Source organism: Poecile atricapillus, chromosome 6 (assembly GCF_030490865.1).
Source record: "Poecile atricapillus isolate bPoeAtr1 chromosome 6, bPoeAtr1.hap1, whole genome shotgun sequence".
NCBI lineage: Eukaryota > Metazoa > Chordata > Aves > Passeriformes > Paridae > Poecile > Poecile atricapillus.
Genome location: NC_081254.1, coordinates 28,632,356 through 28,654,509, shown reverse-complemented (window position 1 = coordinate 28,654,509; position 22,154 = coordinate 28,632,356). Strand labels below are relative to the sequence as shown.

General features: G+C 47.3%; 1 protein-coding gene across 1 annotated transcript; it reads right to left on the bottom strand.

Annotated features, from left to right (window-relative positions):
* Positions 1–11,892: 11,892 nt before the first annotated feature.
* On the bottom strand, positions 11,893–21,809 carry DUSP5 (dual specificity phosphatase 5). Its single transcript, XM_058842017.1, has 4 exons — positions 21,283–21,809; positions 16,985–17,127; positions 15,337–15,556; positions 11,893–13,514 (listed from the first exon to the last, which is right to left on the bottom strand). The coding sequence occupies exons 1-4, from the start codon at positions 21,674–21,676 to the stop codon at positions 13,114–13,116; spliced, it is 1,158 nt and encodes a 385-aa protein (XP_058698000.1). The 5' UTR covers positions 21,677–21,809; the 3' UTR covers positions 11,893–13,113.
* Positions 21,810–22,154: the final 345 nt, after the last annotated feature.

Below are 22,154 nucleotides of genomic sequence, written 5' to 3'. Positions count from 1 at the left end.
ACAGTCGGGGTGTGACATCTCAGAGAAAATGCAATTTTCAATTTAACAGTGTTCCTTCAAAGCTACATCTGTAGCCAGCACTTCTAGACAGGCAGTAGAATTCCTCCGCTGAGCCTCTTAACACTAATAAAAACGATTTGAACAGAAAGGTCTAGTTTCCACCTCTCCTAGAATAATAGATGGACGAATTACTTCTCTTCCCTAATGGGAGAATTTCCCCAGTGCCAGACATTCTCAAGTGCCATGTAATTAAATGGTTTTGTTAACAGCCCTTCAAGAGGCTATTGTAACAGATTTTACCAGCACCTATAAAAAAGTGGTACATTGTTTCTTCAGAAAACGTGGGGCTTAAAAAACCTAAAGCGTTTAATGGCTGCCCAACAAACAAATTCAGAACAAAAATTTCCTGCATGTCATATTTGGCTTTTAAATAACTTAGTTCAATGGGACTGAGGCAAAAATATTTTCTCTACTTGCATTTTCAAAATCCCTTTCATCTTATGATTTCAGGGATTTTTAAATCCTCAAATAAATCTCACAGCATCCTTGTGGGATTAGTTTGTGATACTGAATTTACTCTTTTTTTTTTTTTTTTTTTTTTTTTTTTTTCCTGGGGTAAAGTGAGGTAGAAATGCTGGTAGTTCAGGTCCCAGATGCCTGGCCCATCCAAGGAGACTCCTGGCAGGGGGGAGGAGAGAGTTTAAGAAAAGAAACAAAAGTCACATTCCCCACTTTACAACACAATTGAACAACCTTGTACCTGGTTAAAAGAATTATTAACATCCAGTTTTGTGTTAACATTATCACATAAATAAAATGTATCCATTTACACAACCTAGATTACACATATTTACGCGATCTAAATAAATTTGGAATTTTCAAAACCACCTGAAAGCATTCAGATGGGAGTAAACAGAAATATGTTTTGCATATGCATTTGAGACTGTTGGCACTCCACAGCAGGCAGTGCAGTTCAGCCTCTGCTGAGATATGGCACCTAGGATTTTGTCTCAACAAACAGCCAAGATATCTCCTCTAACACTAACAATCTTCTCCTGCTAAAGACACAGTTGGATGTGGACAGACCATCCCTGTTTCTCAGGGCAGTAATAGGCATAGAAATGTTCTTAAATTGGCAGGTTCTAAAGTTCGTTCCTCTTTGCTTTCTGCTTTTAGAGGTACAGGATACCTTGAGTCACATTTTAGAAATTTCCTTTGTAGTTCAGAAGCTTATTTTCACTTAATCATAGACTCCCAGAGCAAGGAATTAATCTTCCTGCCCTAAAGAAGAGGTTCAGAGAAACCAGCTGAGGAAAATTTGCCTTTTCTCTTGACTGATGCAATGACATTGTTGTGCCTGAATGCACCAAGTCTTCTGTGTCAAGCCAAACAATCCACATCTGGTGCTCCAGACAGCTTCCTGTTGTTGAGGTGCACCAAGAAGTGCATCACTATTATGAGCAAGCACAAACAAGGACCTCGGATCTCTTTTATCCCCAGGTGCTCATTCTCTCTCAGGGACTTTGGATATACAGCACACTCCAGCAGTATGGAGAGGGCTCGTGTGCATACAAACGTGCACAGACACCACATTATATTTATTCATAGCAATAAAATCACATCCTACTGATATTCCATCATCAAACGCTCTCACCAGTGTGACGTGCTCGCAAAAATAGCAACTGTATTCATTAAGGATTAAGTGGCAAATGATTGTCTGGTTCAAAGAGTGTTTCGTATACTCAAATAAGGTCCCTGCACACAAGTTTTCCACAGGGCTTTTAGAGATCGTACTTGAGGGAGCAGAGTGGTGGGGTAGGTATTAAATTTCCTGTTATTCTTTCAGTTTTGTAGTACTTGATGAAAATATGCTTCCAACCCAAGTGTGATGTATGTCATTTTTATTCTGTCAAGCTGCTGTGGCTGTAGGAGTGCAGAAAGCTGACAGCTCGTAAAACAGCGCTCTATATTCAGAGCCTGCAAACATATAATCAGCGCTTGCTAAGCGAGAGGAGTTCACCTTGCTTCAGTAGGTGCTGCAGAGATTCTTTTCCATGGCCCTGCTTTATAAGCAGTGTTTTTGTATAAATATGCTAGAATTAGACATTAGCATCAGAAAGGAGGAAGTGGGAACACTGCTTTAATTCATCTAGGCTTCATCAGCATAAAAATACGTCAAGCATTTCTTTCATTAAACTTAATGGGAACATATAGATGGGATTTCAGTTCTGTAGGATTTTTTTCTCTCTTCTCAAATAGTAGAATTTCTCTCAGAAAAAAATGTTAAACCTATTGTGGGGAGGGACAAAGCACTTTAAGTGTTATTAACCTCTTCTATTACCACTTTCAGTTGTGAAACAGCACGTGTATAGACTGCTTTCATTCATGAATGGCTGCAATCACTGAGGTATTTACTGCCTTTTTCAAATGCCTGTAGAAATCAGTAGGTTCACTGCAGCGTCAATCCCTTGTGCTCCATCGCTTGAAATCATTAGGGGAGGCAGAACTTCTGGAGGCAATTCCTGTTAGTGCTGGTGTCACAGCAGCAGGAGCTAACCGGGGAACTTGGATTTTGGTTGACACTTTGATTAGACCCTGCAGAAACCAGCGTCCAATGGCACTTTGAACTCACAAACAGATATTCTGATGTTCTATTTCTGGGCTGGGAAACAAAGGCAGTGAGAAAGGATCTTGCCCAAGGTCAAGCAGGGCAACGGTGGGACAGCCAATAATACCTCTCCTCCTAGACCACCCAAACCTGAATCCTAAGGCAGCAGGGCCATAATGCATCTTTCTCTCACCTTTGAACTCACTGGAGATTCTAGCAGGCAAAGTGAGAGAAACCAGTGCTTTCTTGACAGACCCTGGCACACACATCCAGCTCAACACAAACAACCCACCAAGCTTTTGAGGGACAATGAACATTTACAGTAAAAAAATGCTAGCAAACCACACGAGCTTCCTTTCCAACAATGTCTTTTTGCATTGAACAAATTACTGAGCTCTGTTGCTCTCAAATTGTGTAGTGATCTAAGCCTTGCAATGTACAGTCTGACCCCTTATCAGAACCTGCAGAAATGTCTGTAATTTTGACAGTGAGAAACTGCCTGCCACAAAACTTAGAAGAGGGAGCCCTAAGCCTACAAGAGCCTTAAAGGAATCTCAGTTTGATAAGGGGTGGATGTAATTACAGGTTCAGATGCCGGCTGCACAGCATTAGCCAGTGACATCTCTGTTCCGTAGTGGGTACCTGTTTCCAGCACCTACAAACCATTTTCTTGCTCTTTTTTATCTCCTGCTTCCTACCACAGTGCGCCCCGAGGGGTGCCAGGGTGGTGGCTGTACAGGGGAATTTGCCGGGAGCATCTATATGATAAATATGCATGAAAAGCACTGGAGGGGTTTTTTTTGCTTCTCTTTTTCTGACTCAGTTTCTAGTCACTTTAAACAGCTCAAAACAGTCAGACAGCCTCTTTTGAAAAATAAAAAAGAATGTTTCTCTTGATCACTATGATCCTTTGAATGTGTAAAGTTAAATAATCTTTGTTGACTGTTAAGTATTCATTCATAAACCTTTAAATGCAACAACATTTTAAGAAAGCTAACATGTTTATCGAGAGTGGCCAGGTAAAACATCAGCATAAAATGAACCAGAGAAAGGCTCCTTTTTCTAAAAGGGCGTAGGTTATTATGAATAAATCTGTTGCAGGTTTACTAAGGAAAACAGTTGTTTTGCTCATCATCTTTCAGACAAGCCTCTCTGTGAATGAGATGTAGTTGTGGTTGAATGAATTTCCCTTGCTTCACGGATTTCATAAATGCAGGCATTGTGCAGACGCGGAGCGAGCGCGGTGCCCGGGGCCGGCAGGTGGCGTGGGCCGGGCCGGTTCTGTTCGCGGCAGCCCGGGTCACATCCTGCCCCAGGGGAGAAACCAGCCATGCTTTCCCTAGCTGTGATGCAACAAAAAGCTTTGTTGCATTTGGAAATTTTGTGGAAAAAAAGCATTACTCTCTGTTTTTTCTATTTTAAGCTCCGGAGAAGGGATATGTGCTGAGTGGTTTACGGGGTCAGCTGTGCTGGAGGGTACCCATAGATGCAACTCCAGACCTGTTTCTGGATGGATCAAACACGAAGGAGAAGCAAATCAGGGATGCTGGATCCCACAGATCTGTTGCACCCAGTAGCTGTTCTAGCAGTGGGGGTGGCAGCCCACAGCATCCCTTGGCTTCAGTAGGGGCTGCCCTGAAGAGATAGTGGGTCAGCACCTGCTCACAGGCCTCAGAGCAAGGGGGTGGCTTCTTTCAGGGGGCTGTATGACATTCCTGAGGCCAGCAGCTGCCCATCCATCAGTCGGGCTTAGGGACAGCCCACAGAGGACAGGATCAACTGGTTCTCATCAAAATAATTCATAAACAAAGGTAGAAATCTGAAGACCTGTTTAATCCCAAGATCCAGGTGAAAGATTGCCAGCTCAGACAACAGTGCAAGACTAGAAAATCAGGAGGCGAATTAAAAGCAGTCAATTTCACTTCCAAAAAAATCTCCTAATGTTCAAGCAAGCAGTAAATGCAATCCCAACAGCAGGAGAGCCACACAGACATAAATACATGTCCCCCACCTGCAGGAATGGCTGCTTGCTCTGCAGGTGTGTCTGCAGGAAAACTGATTCTTGCTCTTACACAAGATGGGGTGAGAAGCCAAGGGGAAGCAGCGGTGCCTGTCTTGGCCCTGGAGGTGTTGCTTGTTTGATGACATACTTGACCAAAGGGATATTTTGCAATCTGTTCCCAGCACTGGCAGGACACAGACTGACAGAGAGCAATGGAGACTCCTTGGGGAAACTGGGGGATGGATACAGAGGAATCTCTGAATGTCTGTAGTCAGCACATGTGATGAGCCAGACAGTGGGGCAGAGGCAGAAAGAGTCTGTGTAGGTCTGTCACCCAGACTGCCTTGTTTTGGGGCAGCTTTTTCAGTCTTTGTGGCCAGTACAAACAAAATTACATTTGACAGAGATGCCAGACTGGATATCTGACTTCCACAGAGCATCCTGAAATTCTGAAAAAAAAAACATTTCCCCTTGCCTCTGCTCCTAATTAGCACCCTGGAAAGAAGTGTCTGCAGTAAATTTGTTATAAGATCAGAACAAAAATAGTTTAGGCCACATAAATTCAACAAAGTAATACATATCTAAACTGATCAGGATCACACTGCCTGGGCTTTACTCCCTCTTTAAGCTATCTGTCTACAGCCTCGGGATCCACAAACAAATGTGATTTTTTAACCAGAGAACTGAAACGAGCCTCACGAAAACGCAAGGTATTTTCACACTAAGGCAGGTGAGTTGCTGATCTTATGGCATCTGACTGACTCTAACAAGCTGCAGCAACTTCACCTTACACCAGGTGGCCTCCCATAAGTGTGAAATTTCCCCCTGTGCTTTGAAGATCAAAGGAAAGCAAAGATAATTTCCACTTTTGCCATGGAAACTAAAACCACTGCCCCAGGAACTATCTTGGGTCTCACTCCCTATTAGCACTCAGCATTTCTCAGGCTCTTCCCAAGCAGGGCCCAGGGACAGCAGGACATTGTCCTATCACACCCAAGCTGGCAGGCTTCACCGCTGCAATTTTCACCATTCAGTCCGAATAACAGGCATCCTTATTATCTTTTCCAGCCCTCCAAAGAAGTGTCTTGCTGTTTATTCTACATGGTCTCTCCTAGCCCTGGCCTGCTGTGCTGGCTGCCTCTTCTTGCACCCCCAGCTCCCTCACAGCGGAGGATGGAGAAGGAAATGAGAAGAGAAACCAACATGGGAGCACTGTCTGAAGCCTCTTGGCTGCTTACCCTGCTGTCTGCAGACATTTCCCATGTGTCCCGACAACCTTTCCCCAGGATCCCACAAGCCACAGCCCTGAGTGTGGCAGTAGCTGGCTATGCAGAAGTCTTCTGCTTCCCCCTTCTTCATGGCTGAAGCTTATCCCCATGAGATCTCACAGACAAGTCCAGAAAAACTTCTCTTAGCTGAGTTCAGTCATCAGAGCTGCCAGGAGCCACTTTAACACTTAGTAGCACAGGGAACAACTTACCCTCCCCTTCTCTCCACTGGTGGTCCCTGATCAATTCTCTCGAGCATATCCGCCTGCGTCTGTCATGCTGACTGCCAGAAAACCAGCTGCTCTTCACAGCTGGATTCAGTAAACTGAACCATGTCAATGCTTTAGCACTCAGTAGCACACAGATTTCTTGCCACCCACCCAGGGCTCCCATTGCCTGGCAGAATGGCTGTGGTGGCTGTCTGAAAGTGCTCCTCAATTGGTTTTGTTTTTAACTAAGTAATACATTATATCCTGAGGGAAAAGAACAAAAAAACCCACAAAAATAAAAGAAAAAATCAAAACCTCACAACAAACTCTCTCTTCTAATAAGGAACATATGGACTCACAAGCACTCTACAATAAATACATCATGGTAACAAGATTTTGTGCTTAGGATAGTCTTTGTCATGGGTCTAATAAGCATTGCAAACATATGAAAAACGCTTTATGCCTTTCTCAGAATGAGATTGATATCATTATCCCTGGTGCAAGACAGGGTGCAGAGACATACAGATAAGACTCTGAGAAACATTTAGAGAGAAATTCAGGCTCACTCTAGCACCAAAATGATTCTTGCATGAGCAAAGCCACAGCAGCAAAGCTCTGTTCTACCAATAGAGCAGAAATACTCTCTGCAGAAGTGAGCAGTCCTTTGGAAAACACAGTTTTGCTGCCATAGTCCTTTTCTATATACTCAAGGGACCCATCTGGTCAGCTTGGTCAGTCAAGGTCTCACTCACTTCCTTTATGCTTTTGACAAATGTGGCTGTGCCAGCAGGAGCAGCTGCATCACTTGCCCCGGAAATCCACAGGCAGAGCCCACAATTGATCCCAGACTGCCTGACCCCCGGGCTCTCTGTTAGCCACAGTAATTACGTGGGGCAATGCAGGAATTGCTTTGGAGACCTCAGGCTGAAAGCATATCTAGGAGATGAGCACAGTTCTGCTCCATCCCTGTTAGGAATCTGCTTCACCCTGGCCAGCCACTGGGGCCCAGCCGGATGGAAGTTAATGGTCATGCTGGAATTTGTTAATGGTCATGCTGGAATTTGTGTCAATTGATTTTCCATTTTTGACTTAATGTGATTGGAGGCATTAGAGCAGAGAGGATATACCCGTTGTTCCAGTTGAGCCCTGTAGACCTCAAATGCCATTTCAATGCAGAAGCAAGCCTTAGTTCCAATTAGAACAAATGGTTCCTTAAAATAAAGATTTAACGGAAAGATTCATCCAGGGCCTGATCTGAATCCCATTGTGTTCAGCGGCCCTTTTTCCCACCAAGGCAATAGGCTTTGGTTCAGGGCCTGGAGGCAGCTCACAATGTATGGGCAATTTAATAACGAGAGATGACTCACCCACTGTCTGCTTTACAAAGGAATCTCAGAAATGGAGTATCACTGTGACAGAAATAAACTACTATTCACACACAGACAACCCCCCACCCCAAAAAAAAAAAAAAAAGAGAGCCCATAAAAACTACATTGTCATTTCATTTGTAAGACATAAACCTGGTCCGATTAACACTTACTCAAGTGTTTAACTTAACTAATATGATTAGCTCAGAAAACCAAATCTGGAAAAATGGTTATGCCAAGGGGGTTTGAAGTTTTACTTGAGGCTTTTATCAGTTTGCCTTTCATTTCCAAGCCTCTGACAGTCCCAGCAGACCAGAAACCTTTGTGTGGTGCTTGTTCTGAAGTCCTAGCCATGACTGCAGTGAGCATGGACTAAGGCTGGAGCAGGATTTATATTAAAAGACTTTCCCACTTCTCCTCATGTATTGCATGTCTTATGGGTCCCATGCATCCCATGCAAGCTTGTGTCCATGAGATGCTTTCCACCCATGATCTCCCCAGCACAGGTCATATTCTGGTATATGAGAACAATCCCTGACAGGAATACGGGAGTCCTCAGGCAATGCTGTCCCTGAAGCCCTTTAAGGTTCTTTCCGCCTTTCTATCTACCATGGTCACTCCTGATCCTGAGTTACTGCCTTTATGGGTTTGTTTGGTGTCCTGCTAGGATCCCCAGAAGCTACCAATAACAGCCAGTGACTTCAATGGGATAAGCTAGTACATGAAAGGGATATCTAGGAGCCATACTCTTCAATAGCTAAACAAGGCTGGAAGAAGTGCTGAGCTTTTCAGCTATTACTGCAGAAGTCATTTGTCTTGGTAACCTTTACATTCCCTGCAAGTGTTCATAGGCAGGACACATAGGGATTTATCACCACTGCTGATGGAAAACATGAACGGATTTGGTAAGCTTTACTGAGATGTCAGAGTACCTTGAATTTTGAAGCTGAAACAAAAAGATTGAAATGACCCCAAAATTTCTAATGCAATGGTAAAATAAAGTAGGACTTTACAACCGAGGCCCTGGTGTCAGAACTCCATTTGATTTTCTCTGATGACTCAACCTATTTCACAAGCTATTTTCATATTCCTTATTTAGCAAACTTACTCATGTCTCAGTAAAAGCCTACGATGTGATAAAGCCAAGAAACCGTAATGTGTGGTACTGGTAACACCTCCCACGTAAAAAAAAATCCTACTTCCATATTTATGTGGCTCTGCAAATTGGTTCCTGCCTTTTTCTCCCCAGAGAGTGAGCTGGCAGTGTGTCTACTCTCCAATTAACATGAAGCTGTGAAAAGTGGAGATGGAGGGTCAAACTCACCATACCTGGGGCGTCACACCTTTTATTTTCCATGTTAAAGGCTCATTTGGACCTTTGACTTCCCTGCGAGGCAAGTGTTATTTTTAGCGTACAAATGACAATGCCTGCAGAATACCGTCTTCCTTCATGCTTTGTCTCCTAAAAAAAGAAGCTCCCACCAGAAGATAAGAAGCTAAGAAGAGCTGCTCAGGGACTGGGGATGGGCACCTCAGGACCAACTCCCCATGGAGCAGGTCAATTTTAACTGGGTTTTACTGGTAAGGATGCAATTTCTACCTACTGGAAAGCTCTCTAGGCAGGAAGAAGAAGCTGGAGAAAGCCTATGCTTTGTAACCAGAATAGACTGCAAATCACACCAGCAAATGCATGGACTAAAAAGACACTTAGGAACACTTAAGGACAGCACCCACTCATCCAACTCCACCCTAGATTTCCTCACAATCTGATTTGCAATGATGTAAAGATATGTATTTTCTGTAGCAGTTTCTTGAATGCTTGTTTCTCTTGGAGACAGAAAGGAAAGGCAGCATGTGCAAGGCAGAGCAAGAGGCTGAGCAACCGCTCTCATGCTCGCAACATAACTGCTCCTTGCAAGCCTAAAGGCAAGGGACCAAAAGCTACATGGCACAAGCCCCTGTTCAGTCCCCCAGGATCTGAAACAGGTCCCAGGAAGCACCAGGACACAAGGGTGCACCATCAGGAGTGTGAATGGAGAGATGTCACACCCCAGCACAGCTCTGAACTAGCAGTTCCATATTCAACAGAACTTGCAAAATCCTCTTTTTTCTTACATTTCCTCTCATCTTCTGTGGATTCTGGTATCATAATGGATAAGCTCTAATTAAAGCTTTGTCTCAGAGTATACCAGTCCTGCCATCTTTCCCTCATTTGCCTCTTCTGAAGTCCAAAAACATCCTGATAACTGCCTTCCCCTTGCTGCTATAGCTACAGAGGTCTCTACTTTCCATCAGAATTTTGTTTTTGAGGCCCCTATTCCTCTGCAAAGCTTAGCTGTCAGATGGACACAGGCACATTGAACCAGCTAGTTCAGCCTTCCACCCTTCAGCTCTGACATTCCTCACACACCTGCTTGATCTGAACTCCCATCCTTAGCAATGAGCCAAACCCAAGCTCATTTGGGCTATAAAAGCCTCCTAAATCTTCCCTCCTACCAAATCCAGTGAATTTCCTCATGAATGTGAGGAATGCATGTGAATACACAAACCACAGTGGAACTGTTCCTTTCCCGAAGGATGAAGGTACCTATTGGGTGCTGCTGTCTGGAAGCAGAGAACCAGGGGCCCTGCCCTGCTTAAGTGAGTTCAAACATTTATTGTCTTTTCCCAGGTGGGTGCTATCCCAATTTGACACACTCACCTTGATATATGAGTGCTCAGATCATAGGCTTGTTCTTTCCCGTGGGAGCAGCATGGCCAGGGAGGGAGGAGGGCACAAAGTCTCAGCCCAGAGCCCTGTAGTCAGACAGCTGTGAGGTCTCCTCAGAGAGGTGAGGTCTGCCAAATTGGCCAAGGGACTGAGCTGGGGCCAGAGGTCTCACACTAGCACTGAAGTAGCAGAGCAGGCACCAGCATGAGCAAGGGAACACAACCCTCTGGGAGGCAGCACTTGCATCCCACTCTAACTTGGATGCTGGGACTTCCTTCTGCCAGGAGAGGTGAATTGAGCCCAGCCAAGAAGAGGCTCCCTGAGCAGGAGCATAAACATTGGTCTCCTGTGCCCAGGCATGACAACAACTCCTCTTCAGGCTCCCACAGAGCTGTGGCCTTCTATCCTTGCTGGATCCCAGCCCAGCATCTCCCCCTGCTAACACTATTCACCAATGCACTGTGCTTAGAGCCCAGGATAAGTGCTCTCTTCCCTCTCTGCCAAATACCTGGCTCCTTCACCTGGCCTGCGATCTTTTCCAGCTGCCTTGGTCAAATCTGTCAAGGTCAGCAGTCCCTCTGTTAACCACTTCAGCCCACTGCCTTGTGCCCTGCAAATATTCCATCATTGACTCTGCAGAGGGTTTCAGCTTTCCCATCCTTAAGAAACAAAGCCAATTGTCCACCCAGAAGGGTTTAGTGCAGTTTTAATGAGAACTGTTGGCTGCTCTGTTTCTGTCCAGGTAGTGGGTCTCAGTACTCTGGACATGGCCACTCTCACTAAGCTCAGCAGCCTTTCTGCTTGGGTGTTTGTGGGGGCTGGGAGGCAGAAAGCCCTTTGCAGAGTTCTCCAAGAGGATCAATCAGGTCTTTCAGAAAATTAATTGACCTGCTCTTACTAGATGATCTGCCTTATCTCCCTGGTTGCTGGTTCCCATGTTCAGGTTTCCCAGAGCGCAGGCAGGGCTGCTGATACATCCCTCTGACACTGGGGAAGAAATCCAAGGCACATCTCCAATAAGACCTTCTCCTCTGCCAGATTTGCTTCCCTGGGGGTAAGAAGTTACAAACGGATGCATATGTGCACACATGCTGTGTAACCAAGATATTTGCCATAAATTTTTCAACTTGATAATTTGGAAGCGCAGATCATAAACGTGCTGCAGTGATGAGCCAGAAAAAGCCTAGAAAATTCAAGATGAAAAAGGGTATCAAATGCATCAGACATGCTGGGACTTCTAATTTTTTTTTCATTTAAAAAGGTGAAAAGAGGAGTATAACACACATGGCCTGGTTCCTGGCACCCAGAGGCACTGTGTGTCACACATAAGCTTCGCTCTAAGGGCCAGGGCATGTAGCATCCCTTGTCATGGGCTGGAAGGAAGTGGGGGCTGTGCCTAATTCAGATTTTCATCTTCAGCAAGATGGTAAATCTTATATAAAACATGCATGAATCAAAACAGAAGTGCCTGCCCGGCTGCTGGGAAGTGACGCCACCGTGACTCATGTCATTCTGTTTAAAACAATCCTCCCCCTCACCTTCTCCCCTCTGTAGTGATGCACCTTGGTGGCTTTTCAGCACACAGCACAGTGACACTTTCCCATCTCTTCTACCTTCTTACACCACTTTTACACCATGGTGTTTTTCTCAGCTGACCTCTCCTGCCACCAAGCTGTCCCAAAGCACTCTCACAGATCACTCAAAGTACAACATCTTTATTTTCCTGGCATTTTTTTCCTTTATTATTTTTTACACACCATAAAACCATTTCGGGTTTTCTTTCACATTCACGAGATCTCCTGGAAATTATTGCCATTTCCCATACATATTACATATTAAAAAATAATAAAAAGGTCAACAGACAGAAACACTCGTTCTGAACTCCCTGTGGATACAGAATCCAATGTGAGCAAGACAGAAATATTTTTTTCTGGACAAAAGCTGACTAGAGGTGACCACACACTCTAAGTAAGTCACATAACACTGAAAGAGACCACTTTACCACGTAGGATACACAATGGGAACACTTGGGAAGGGATGGAGAAAAAGCTGTCTTGAAGCTGAAAGCTTGTCAGGTTTTTTTGGTGTGAAGTCCAGCAATTACAGTGTTTTACAGTGTTATCTGATGGGAAGTGGATGTGATGAGAATTGTGGAGACATTCAAGTATTCTAGGGCTGTTCTTAAATAACAGATGGGAGGATAATAGCTCAGCAGGGTAGCTGATAGACGTTAAGTCCCTGCTTTAGTTAAAAGCACATCCAGTACAAAGGCAAATACAGAAGTACAGGAAATGCCACACCTGAATGGACCCACTGGTCGGGGTTGATATCCAGTTACACTGTGGACAATACCTGACACTTCAGAGGCTGGAGCACGAGAGGGGATTTTCACCTGGTTGTGCAACAGTGTCCTGGGAAAGGCACTCCCTCTCCCCACTCCAGCGCTTTGCTACCTGAAACATGACACAGGAAAGAGAGGGGAAGAGGAAAGCCGGAGAAAGATTTGAACAAATTATCACTCCCACCACCTCTGTGGTTGCGAAGGTAGTGCTTTTCGTTTTGCTTGCTTCCCTGCTGCTGCTGTTTATTGCTTGAAACTTTAAATAAGGGTCTTTTCAAAAATAAGACTGGAAGGAGATGGGAACTGAGAACATACTAAATGGATTTCTCATCGTTCCCCAGGAACTGGAAATGCAGTAGTGGGTGCACGTTGTGTGGTTAAAACCCTAAAAAAGCACTTTGTATTTTTTTAAAAAAAGGACAGTAAAAGTTCAGAAAACCTGCCATGCTTAGACCATCCATCTTACAGTCACATCATATGGGACCCATGACAACCACTCCATCTCAGAGTAAGTGGATGAAGTTTCTCTATTGCACATTCATGAAATGTTCTTGTCGGGGATCACAGTTTGGATCAGGACCACACCAGCTCCGGGCTCCCCACGGTGTTCAGCAGGACGAAGATGCTGTCATTGGGCTGAGCTTCAGCTGGTGGACAGGAGAGTGGATGGGCACAGAGCTCAGCACTGAGGTAGGAAAGGCAAAGCACGAGCCCTCAAAGTTTTTGCCTAAAGTCAGTTCCTCTGCAAAGAAAGATGCAGCTTCTCTTTTGCATGAGGCAACGGGAGGGCTGGGGGTGGAAGACAAGATCTCTGACTCGTACTGTAGCAACTGGCCCATGAAACCGAAGTTTGGTGAGATCAGGCTCCGGCGCTGCTTGATGTAATCGAAGGCTTCGTCCAGGCGCAGCTTCTTTGTCTTCATGAGATAGGCCATGCAGATGGTGGGGGAGCGCGAGATCCCCGCCTCACAGTGCACCAGGATCTTGCCACCCGCTCGCCTGACGTAATCTGGGGGGAAAAGCCATTGCAGACATCAGCTGCTGTTGGGGATAGAGGGGACACCGTGACACACCCAGTGCTGGGGGGACACAGCCAGTCTACCAGCATGAGACTTGCTTTTCTGTTGGGTTCTAGGGGTGACATAGAGATTAAAAGACAAGGAGGACAAAACCCATCTTGTGACAAACCTGAGCTTGGTTTCAGAATCTGTGGATCCTGATTTGGTTATTTTTGCATTTTTTAGGAAAGTCCATCCTTGTCTCCTTCCTTGTTCCTACTTCTCTTTTGGAGCAACTGGCATTGAAGAACACTGTGATGAAGAACACAGTGCGGTACCTGCATTTCTCTGCCTGCAGCTCAAAATGTGTAAAGCTCAGCCTGGCCAGCCCTCCCACTACCTGGTCACTCAAAAACTGCAGGGGCTCACATCATCTTTGCTAGAAAAACAGGAATTTTCTTCAAAATCCTAACTCCCTGCTTGGCCAGTTGGCAGCAAACAGCAGTACCAGGAGGTACCCTTGGGTGGAGAGGCTGAGCTCAGTCCCTGGGGCCTCATCACAAAGCACACAAGCACTGATAGGCAGTTGCTAATTACAGCCTGGTCAAAGGATGCTTGGACTTAAGTCAGGATATAAAAGGCTTATGCAAAGCACCCATTTTGCACAACAGGAGCCACTGTGGTTACTCACACAACACAATGATTGTTATTAGATTAAAGAGAATGTGCTTAAAATAAGCCCTTTCCTTCCACACAAAAACACTGTTCAAAAAATAGACTTTTCTCTGCTCTATTGCCTTGAGCAACGTGTTCAAGCTCCAATTTATGGATAACTGTGAGTGTAGTGCTCAGAGAAACACAAAGAGCTAAGGAAGTTATCATTTGACTGCCTTCAATTGTCTGTCAGGGGACTGCCACTATGACCAGTTATATTTAGCTGCTGAACAAAATAAAGAAGACATGGATTTGAGTCATCCCCAGAATCTACACCACATGCCCAATTTTAAAAGAAAGTGAAAATTAAAGTAATCTCCAAAATCTGGGAGATTTCCAAGTGACCTGGCATCTATCAGAAGAGGTTGAAGACAGGACAGAAAGGTGCCATAAATTATTATTTCCCGGAAAGGTATGAGATGTCCCTTTCTGGGAAGGGCAAGGACCCAGAGCACCCTCAGGTCAGGTTTTTATAATTCTGCCTGCACTGTTGAAGGACTCAAACTCAGCTGAACAATGAGTCCAGTGAGTCCATAACTGTGTTTTATTCTCTTTCTCTCTTGAATATTCCTGGAGGGCAACAGCACAGTTTTCAACACGATCTCCATCCAGGCTCAGGCTTCTCCACCCCACCAAACCATCTTGTGCTTCGCAGGGAGAATCCTCTCTCCTGTGCTCCCTGGCACATCTCGTGTTCACTCACCCACCCAGCCGAAAGCAGGAAGATTTGAAACTAAATAGCACAAACTTTTCTAAAGGCCTCCTCATTTTGTTGTTTTGGGGTATTTGATTAAAGAGTGAGATATCAGTGTGATCAAAAGAAGGAATGGAAGGAGCTCTGTGATAAGGGGGGGATGGGACACAATGGATTTCTAGGACCCCACCTTTGGGATATCTCAGCGCAGTAAGGCAATAAGCTGACTCTGCTTCACCTGGTTGTTACTGAGTCTGGTATGAAAGTCCAAGGAACTGGTGTTTTTTCCTTCACAAAATTCAGTATACTTCAATGTGTATTTTATTTTAAAATTAATTAAATGAATAAAAATTAATTTATTGATTTTACATTTTAAATGAGTTTAAAATACATGTAGGTCTGAAAATTTGTTAATTTGTACCTACCAATGAAGTCTATGGCTTCCTGGAAGTGAGAGCTGATGTCTGCTGTGTGACTGTCCTCCACTGGGATCCATTTGTAGCAATACTGGTCTTTGAAGGAGTCTGAGCTTTTCCTGGAGACATTTAGCAGGGCTGTGATGTGCAGGTTGGCGAGAAACTCGCACTTGGAAGCATGATAGGCACTACCAAGGTAGAGAAAAGGCAAGATTTCGACTGGACCACCCTGGAAGAGAAGGAGCAGAAACATGTAATTCTTTTTTCATTTTATTTTTTCTTTTCATTCTTGGGTCCTGAGACCCGAGAGCAACCAAGGGGGCCCATGTGGATGCCTGCTTCCTCCCTCTCTGACGTTTTTGGACCCCAGTGCTGGTGGCCAATGAATCAGTCCCATGGCAAAGCCCTTGCAGGAAAAACGTTTTCATTTTCTTGTCCACATCTGCAAGGTCCAAAGTCAGACCCAAGCTATTCTTGTGCAGGATGTTTGTGGCTTTCTTTAAAGTGCTGCCCCTCGCAGTGCACCCAAAGTGCTTTCATGTGTGGCGCCTGTTCCCACTGAGCCTTTACCAAATTAGGGGCAAGGCAGGGAGCCACATCCAGCAGGGAGTCAGATTAGGAGAGAGGAAGAGGCTGCTTTGACTCAGACAGGGCTTAGCCCCTCTGGTCACATCTCCAAAAGTGAAACAAAGCAAAAGAACTAGACATAGTCTTTCCATCCCCCTTCACCCCACACCTCTCTGGAGCACAGCACCTTCTGCGTCACCCACCCTGAGATGCCATCTCAGTTCCTCCTTCCTCAGCACTAGCAAAGGCTGGATGACGAGACGGCAAAGAAAAGCCACCGTCTGACACAGCTTTCTGAGCTGGCAGGTAACTTTCCATGATGCACAGGAGCTACTGCCACCCCCCAGCTGCAAGAAACTGCCTTTCCACTCCCCCTGAACTGCCCCCACGGTGGGTTCCCATGCATCAGGGACAACTGGCAGCCAGCCAAGGTGGCAGGAGGACGCCTGGTGTGGGAGGTACTCCCAGAAGAGCAGAGAGGCATCACAAGGGGACTCCCCTGAGCAGCAGGAAATGCACGCCCTGGCGGAAGCGTCCTGACCGCAGGGTGACATCTCGAGCACACATAATCCCCGGGCAGGGTGGGCACACAATGACTTCCTCTGTGGAAACCCCACTTCCCCAGTCCAATGGTGGGTCTCTCTTCTCAGAGGCACTGGCCCCTCGCCAGCCTCAAATTCCTCCTGGGATCTCAGAGGAGTCGTGGACAAAATGTGTTCCTTTGCCTGCTGGAAAAGTGACACTCCTGGCAGCCTCTTCCCTGCCCATTTCTCAGTCTCCTGGGGAGGTGTGAGCTGCTGATGGCTGATGCTGTCTGGGTGTGTGATAAGAGAGTTCATAAATATGGTTTTGGGGCTCGATACAGTGTTTTGCCTCCTTTTAATTTTGAAGCCAGGCTGAGGTGATGCTGGCCGGCAGCACAGAAGGGCAACTTATCCAGCACACAGGCTGTCAGCCTGGACTGTGGCAATTTACTGACAGCCCATGGCAGCACCAGGGCCACTGCCACCCTGCCAGCCTCCAACAGAGCCCAGTGGCAGCAGGGAGAAGTCCCAAGGGAAGGGTCACTCACCACAGCCATGACACACACCTGGTCATAAGCAGGTTTGTGGTTGGCACTCTGCTTCTCACAGTGGCTGGCAAGGTTCCTCTCTGCCTCCGTCCTCTCTGGGGAAATGAGTTTTCCATTCACGCAGCACTCAGGATATTGAGAGTTAAAGGTTTCATATCCCCCTAGGGAAACAACAAAAAAAAGAAGATATGAATATTTGCCCTCCCGAGGACTGATTTAATTCAAGTGAAGGACAAACAAAGCTCCAGTGCTTGCAGTGCAGTGGGATAAGCAGTGTCCAGCAATGAGCTCCAGGGGAGGGTCAGTGAAGGATAGTGCTCCTCTGGGAAAATGGGTTTGCTTAAAATACTTTGGGCACCCAAGGAAAAACCTCTGATACCACTGACAATTATTAATTTGCCAAAACTCTGTGAATCCAGCCTAAAGCTGTTAGCAAATATAATTCTGTTGAGTCTAGCAACCATTAACTGACTAAAAAACCATCCCCCCAGGTTTTATACATGAGCATTAATTCCAGAATTTAAAGAAGAGATTTCTGTACTCAGGAGTCATCTTTTCTAAACTAGTCATTAATATATACACTGTGACAACAGACAAAATATTTTATTTGCATTTTTAAATGGACATAAACATGAGGCGGATGCTTGCATCTGTCTCATTAATCACCACAATGCAGAAGACAGTGAAGTAATGAAGATGGTCCCACTGAAACCTATCTATTAAATAACAGCTATAAAACTTAATGAAATCCTGTGACAGCATTTGACAACTGAATAGCCCCACATGAGCTATTCTACACTGTTAAGTACTGCACTCATTTCATTCAGTGCACTCCTAATGAGAAGGAATTAATCCTGTTATTACATTGTTACTCAAAGTTTGTCGTCAGCTAAATTGTTGCCTGTTTCCAGGCTGGGAATATTCTGCATGGAAGCACATCATCTCAAAAATCAAACTGGGTAAGTCAGGTAGCAGAAGCAGCCTGGAAACGTCAGTGGTGTGCCACATGTCTGCCACCTGTGCTTTCTCAGAGCAGAAATGAATGGCCCATGAACAGCTACATTCAATAATCCCTCAGTGTGGCCCTCAAGTAAACAAGGCTTGGAAGGCAAAGCCTCCCGTTGTGATTCATTCATCTGCAACTGTTTCACCCTGATAAGCTGTGCTGGTGCGGGTGCCCGGGTGCAAGGAAGGATTTTGAAACAGGGGAAATGCTGAAGATCAGAGCAGCCACAGACCCCCACCAGCCTCACTGCCAGGGCAGCCTGGTACAGCCACCTCTGACAGTTCAGCCCTACAATGCCAGTGTCTCATCTGTTTGTAATGTTTTAGCAGATGTGTGCTCAAATTCATGACGTGCTACTGTCGCCTACTCATTCCTGCCGTGAGGTCCTCGTGTTGCAAGTGGCCAGCGTGATCCAAAGCCTGCTGAATGTGATGAAAATCTGTTTGACAGAGGACAGGAGAGTGACTTTAGCACTCAGCACCTGCACCTTTCCTCCTACCCGCAGCCACATGCTGCCAGCTCGTCCCAGAGCTCACAGCATGAGGCAGTGGTCTAAGCAGTCAAGTGACCATGGAGACCATGGTGGTGGTGGGAGGTGTTTGATAAAATGATATCCGCAACAACTGGGTTGAATAAAAGATATCCCTAGCAACTCACAGTGTGAAGAAACAACAAACACAAGAAGCTCTCCAGAGTTCCCTGATCTCCAGCTGCCCTTCATGGGGTGAACTTTTAAATCCTCTTGTTTTGCATAGCTGACCTTATCTTCCCCCAACCCCCCAGTCACTGCCATTGCATAGGAAAAATATGTGCGGTTTATATAAATAGCCATGATCCCTATTTATGCTCTATGCTGTTGCTTTTGCTCTTGAATGAACACAGAAATCTGCCCAAGCCAAACCTGCATGTGTGTTCGAACAGACAGGAATGTCTCGTGGGGCAGCTAACACATGCAGCTGGTGAATGGTTAATTACAAGCCTTGGGGATCAGGATATTTGCAGGCCATTCTTACAGTGAGTCATCTGCTCATCCCATCCTCCAGCAATCTCCTCTCTTCCCCCTCCCCACTCAACCTACCTTCCCTGAGGTCATTTCTGCAAATACTCGGTTGCTCATCATGGAGAGCTGAGCTGCACTTCCGTTTTAATCAATAAGTAATAGAATCGTTATCAGGGCTGAGGGAGGACCTGTTATTTTATCTTTCTTTTTCTCTGACACACAACCACTCTCACCATGCTGGGGCTGAGCTCACCCAGAGTGAAACTGCACCTACACAGATGAAAGATGTGACCCTGCAAGCCAGAAAGCAACAGAGGGAACAGGGCCCTATGTAATGACCCACTTCCAGCTGCTCTCTCTGGGACCAGATCCTCAGGATCTTGATGACCTCCTCATATCTTATCGCCACGAGACCCCCCCACCCCCCCTTTAGCACTTAAGGAGCCAACACATCCTCCCAGCTCTCCATGCCTAGGGAGAACAGGAATACAAGGGGAAACCTCTTATAAGGAGGATTTTTCCTGGTGGTTTTATAGCCTATTATTTGCAAAGTTAGTAGCAGAGGCCTCCAAAGGACCCTTTCTCCTCATCAGAACCCAGTGTTCCAGGGTGATTTATATCCCCACTGTGCAAAGGATCTTCCCCCAGGCCACAACAGCTTCCTGGGGGTCTGTCACCCCAGTGAATCACCAGTGCTGCCCACTGAGTCATGGGCCTGAACCCACAGCCCTGAGCACTTCCAGCAAAGCAAAAGGAAACTGCAGCAGGAAAAGCAGGAAACTTTCTCATCTACTGAAAGGAAATGTCTTTAGCCTCAAATCGACAGGCTTTCAAGATACAACACTTCACAATTCAAGATGTACAAAGCAGAGCCTACACCAACCCCTCACCCTGGATAAACTGCCTACAACCAAAGTCATCACTTCAAAGTGTGGGGCTGGTACATGAGGAGGAAAGGATGATCGTGTGGCCAAACCAGTAGTTTGAGAGTCAGCAGAGCTTAATTCCGTAGTTCACCACAGAGTTCCCATCTTGACCCTGAAGATATTTTGTGATCTCTAGTTTAGTGTGGCCCCTAAGGATTTGAATGACACAGTGCCAGTATCTCTACCCTGCAGTAGCAGAATATGTGCTTTTGGGGTGACTGTCAGATCTAGCAAAGGCTGATAGTGGCTGGACAGAACCAGGATGGTGGCAAACAGCCGGGGAGCATCCCCCTACCTCGGTACCAGGCAATACCAGGCTGAATGTGCCTCTGCCCCAGCGGGAGGTTGTTACAGAAGGCAAAAGCTGGGTACATCAGGACAAAAACTAGTGATAAAAGGCTTATTAAAAGTGAATTTACCCTGGCCCATTAGAACACAGGGGCAGGCTTTATTCAAGAAACATTGCTTGGTTTTCCCCTCATTTTTATGGCCTCAAGGTATGGCAAGGGGGTTTTTGGGAACTCCTGCCTCGGCCTGGTGCCGCTGCGGGAGCCCCGCAGCCGCCGCGTGTGCGGAGCTTCGGGCGGGAGCGGCCCCGGCCGGACACGGCCGCGCTCCCCGAGCAGTGGGGGCTGCGCTGACAGAACCGAGAGGGCACAAGGACAAAGGCGCTGCCAGAAGTGGGGGGAGGCAGGGGCGGGAGGACAGGGAAAGGGCGGGCTGCTATGCTCGCTATGCTGTTTATCGTTTTATTAGCCAGGTTTACACGGAAGGAAAACAAAGAACCGCAATCGAAGGGCTGTAATACACGTGCGGGGAGGAAGTATTTCTGTCCCCCGACGAGCCCCGGAGTTTCGGCTCTAGTTTCCCCTGCCAGAGTCGATATGCCCGACGGAGAGAAACCTCTCCGCCCTCGTGGAGGGGCGGGTATCGCTCCCAGAGTTTCGGGTGCCCAACACGGGCGTCCCTGTGTCACCGGGCGGAGAGCGAATAGCGGTGGCCTCGTCTCTCCTCATATCCTCAGGGCTGATTTTGTTAACCACGCAGCGCCGATGTCTCTTCCCCTTTGATAATCTGCAACTTTTGCTGTTCTTTACTGATATTCTCTGCTTTCGCCTCAGCCTCTTAAAAGCGTGGTGGGGGCGAACGGAAAGGCATTTCGGCTCAGCTCGCAGAGTCTATCCGGGATTTATTTCCAGTAGGTGGAAAAGAAACAAAATCCCGGCGTTACCTCCCTGCCCTCCACCAATAATCAGGTTCACTGCAGGGCGAAGGAGAGGGAACGGGAGCACCTCGGGGCGGCCGCCAACCAGGGGAGCTTTGAGGGTCGATCAAGCCGCTCTCCCCCAGCCCCTGTCCCTCAGGTCCCCGCTACCCCTCTCACCTTTCAGGAAGCAGACCCTGGCCCCGGCCTCCGGCAGGCTGGAGAGCAGGGCGTTGAGGACAATCTGGGCTGTGCTGTCCTTCTTCAGCTTCTGCCAGTGACCCGTGTCCTGGTCCAGCACCACCACGGCCGCCAGGCGGGCAGCCCCCGCCGCCCCCTCGCCGCCCAGCAGCAGCCGGGCTCGGGCCGCCGCGTCGGGCACCACGAAGTGGAGCGGCACGGCCCCGCCGCGGGCCCGCCGCATCACCACCGAGTTGAGGTTGACGTTGAGCGAGCCCCGGAGGCAGGAGGCCGAGTAGGACAGGTAGGGTCGGCAGTCCAGCACCAGGCAGCGGGAGGGCTCCTTCCGCAGCAGCTTCCGCAGCTGCCGGCAGTCGAGGGACGTGACTTTCATGCCGCCCGAGGGTCGCGCCCGCCGCAGCCGGGGCAGGAGAGGAGAAAGCGGCAGGAAGGGTGCTCGGTGCTAGCGCGGAGCCGGCGGCGATGGGACGGGACGGGAGGGACGAAGGCACCGCGGGGCCGCACCGAGCCCGGGCAGGGAATCCCGGCCGGCGCCGCCGGGCATTTATATGAATGGGAGGCCGGGCCGTGACGACGCTGCCCAAATAAGGGGAGTGACGCGCCCGCCTCCCAAACATGGACATCCCCCGCCCCGCGCGCCGCCCCCTGGCGGGGATCCCCTCCCTCCCCAGCGGCAGCAGGTCAGCATCAGAGGCAGAGGAAGCTGAAAAACGCTGCAAAAATTCTCCACTCATCGGCTGAGGCTCATCCCGACATCACCCCCGCCCCCTCCCCAGCGCGTCAGGAGAGTAGAGAAGCGTGCCGGGGGGGCGGAGGAGAAGGAGGGAAGGAAGGGAGGGAGGAAGGAAGGA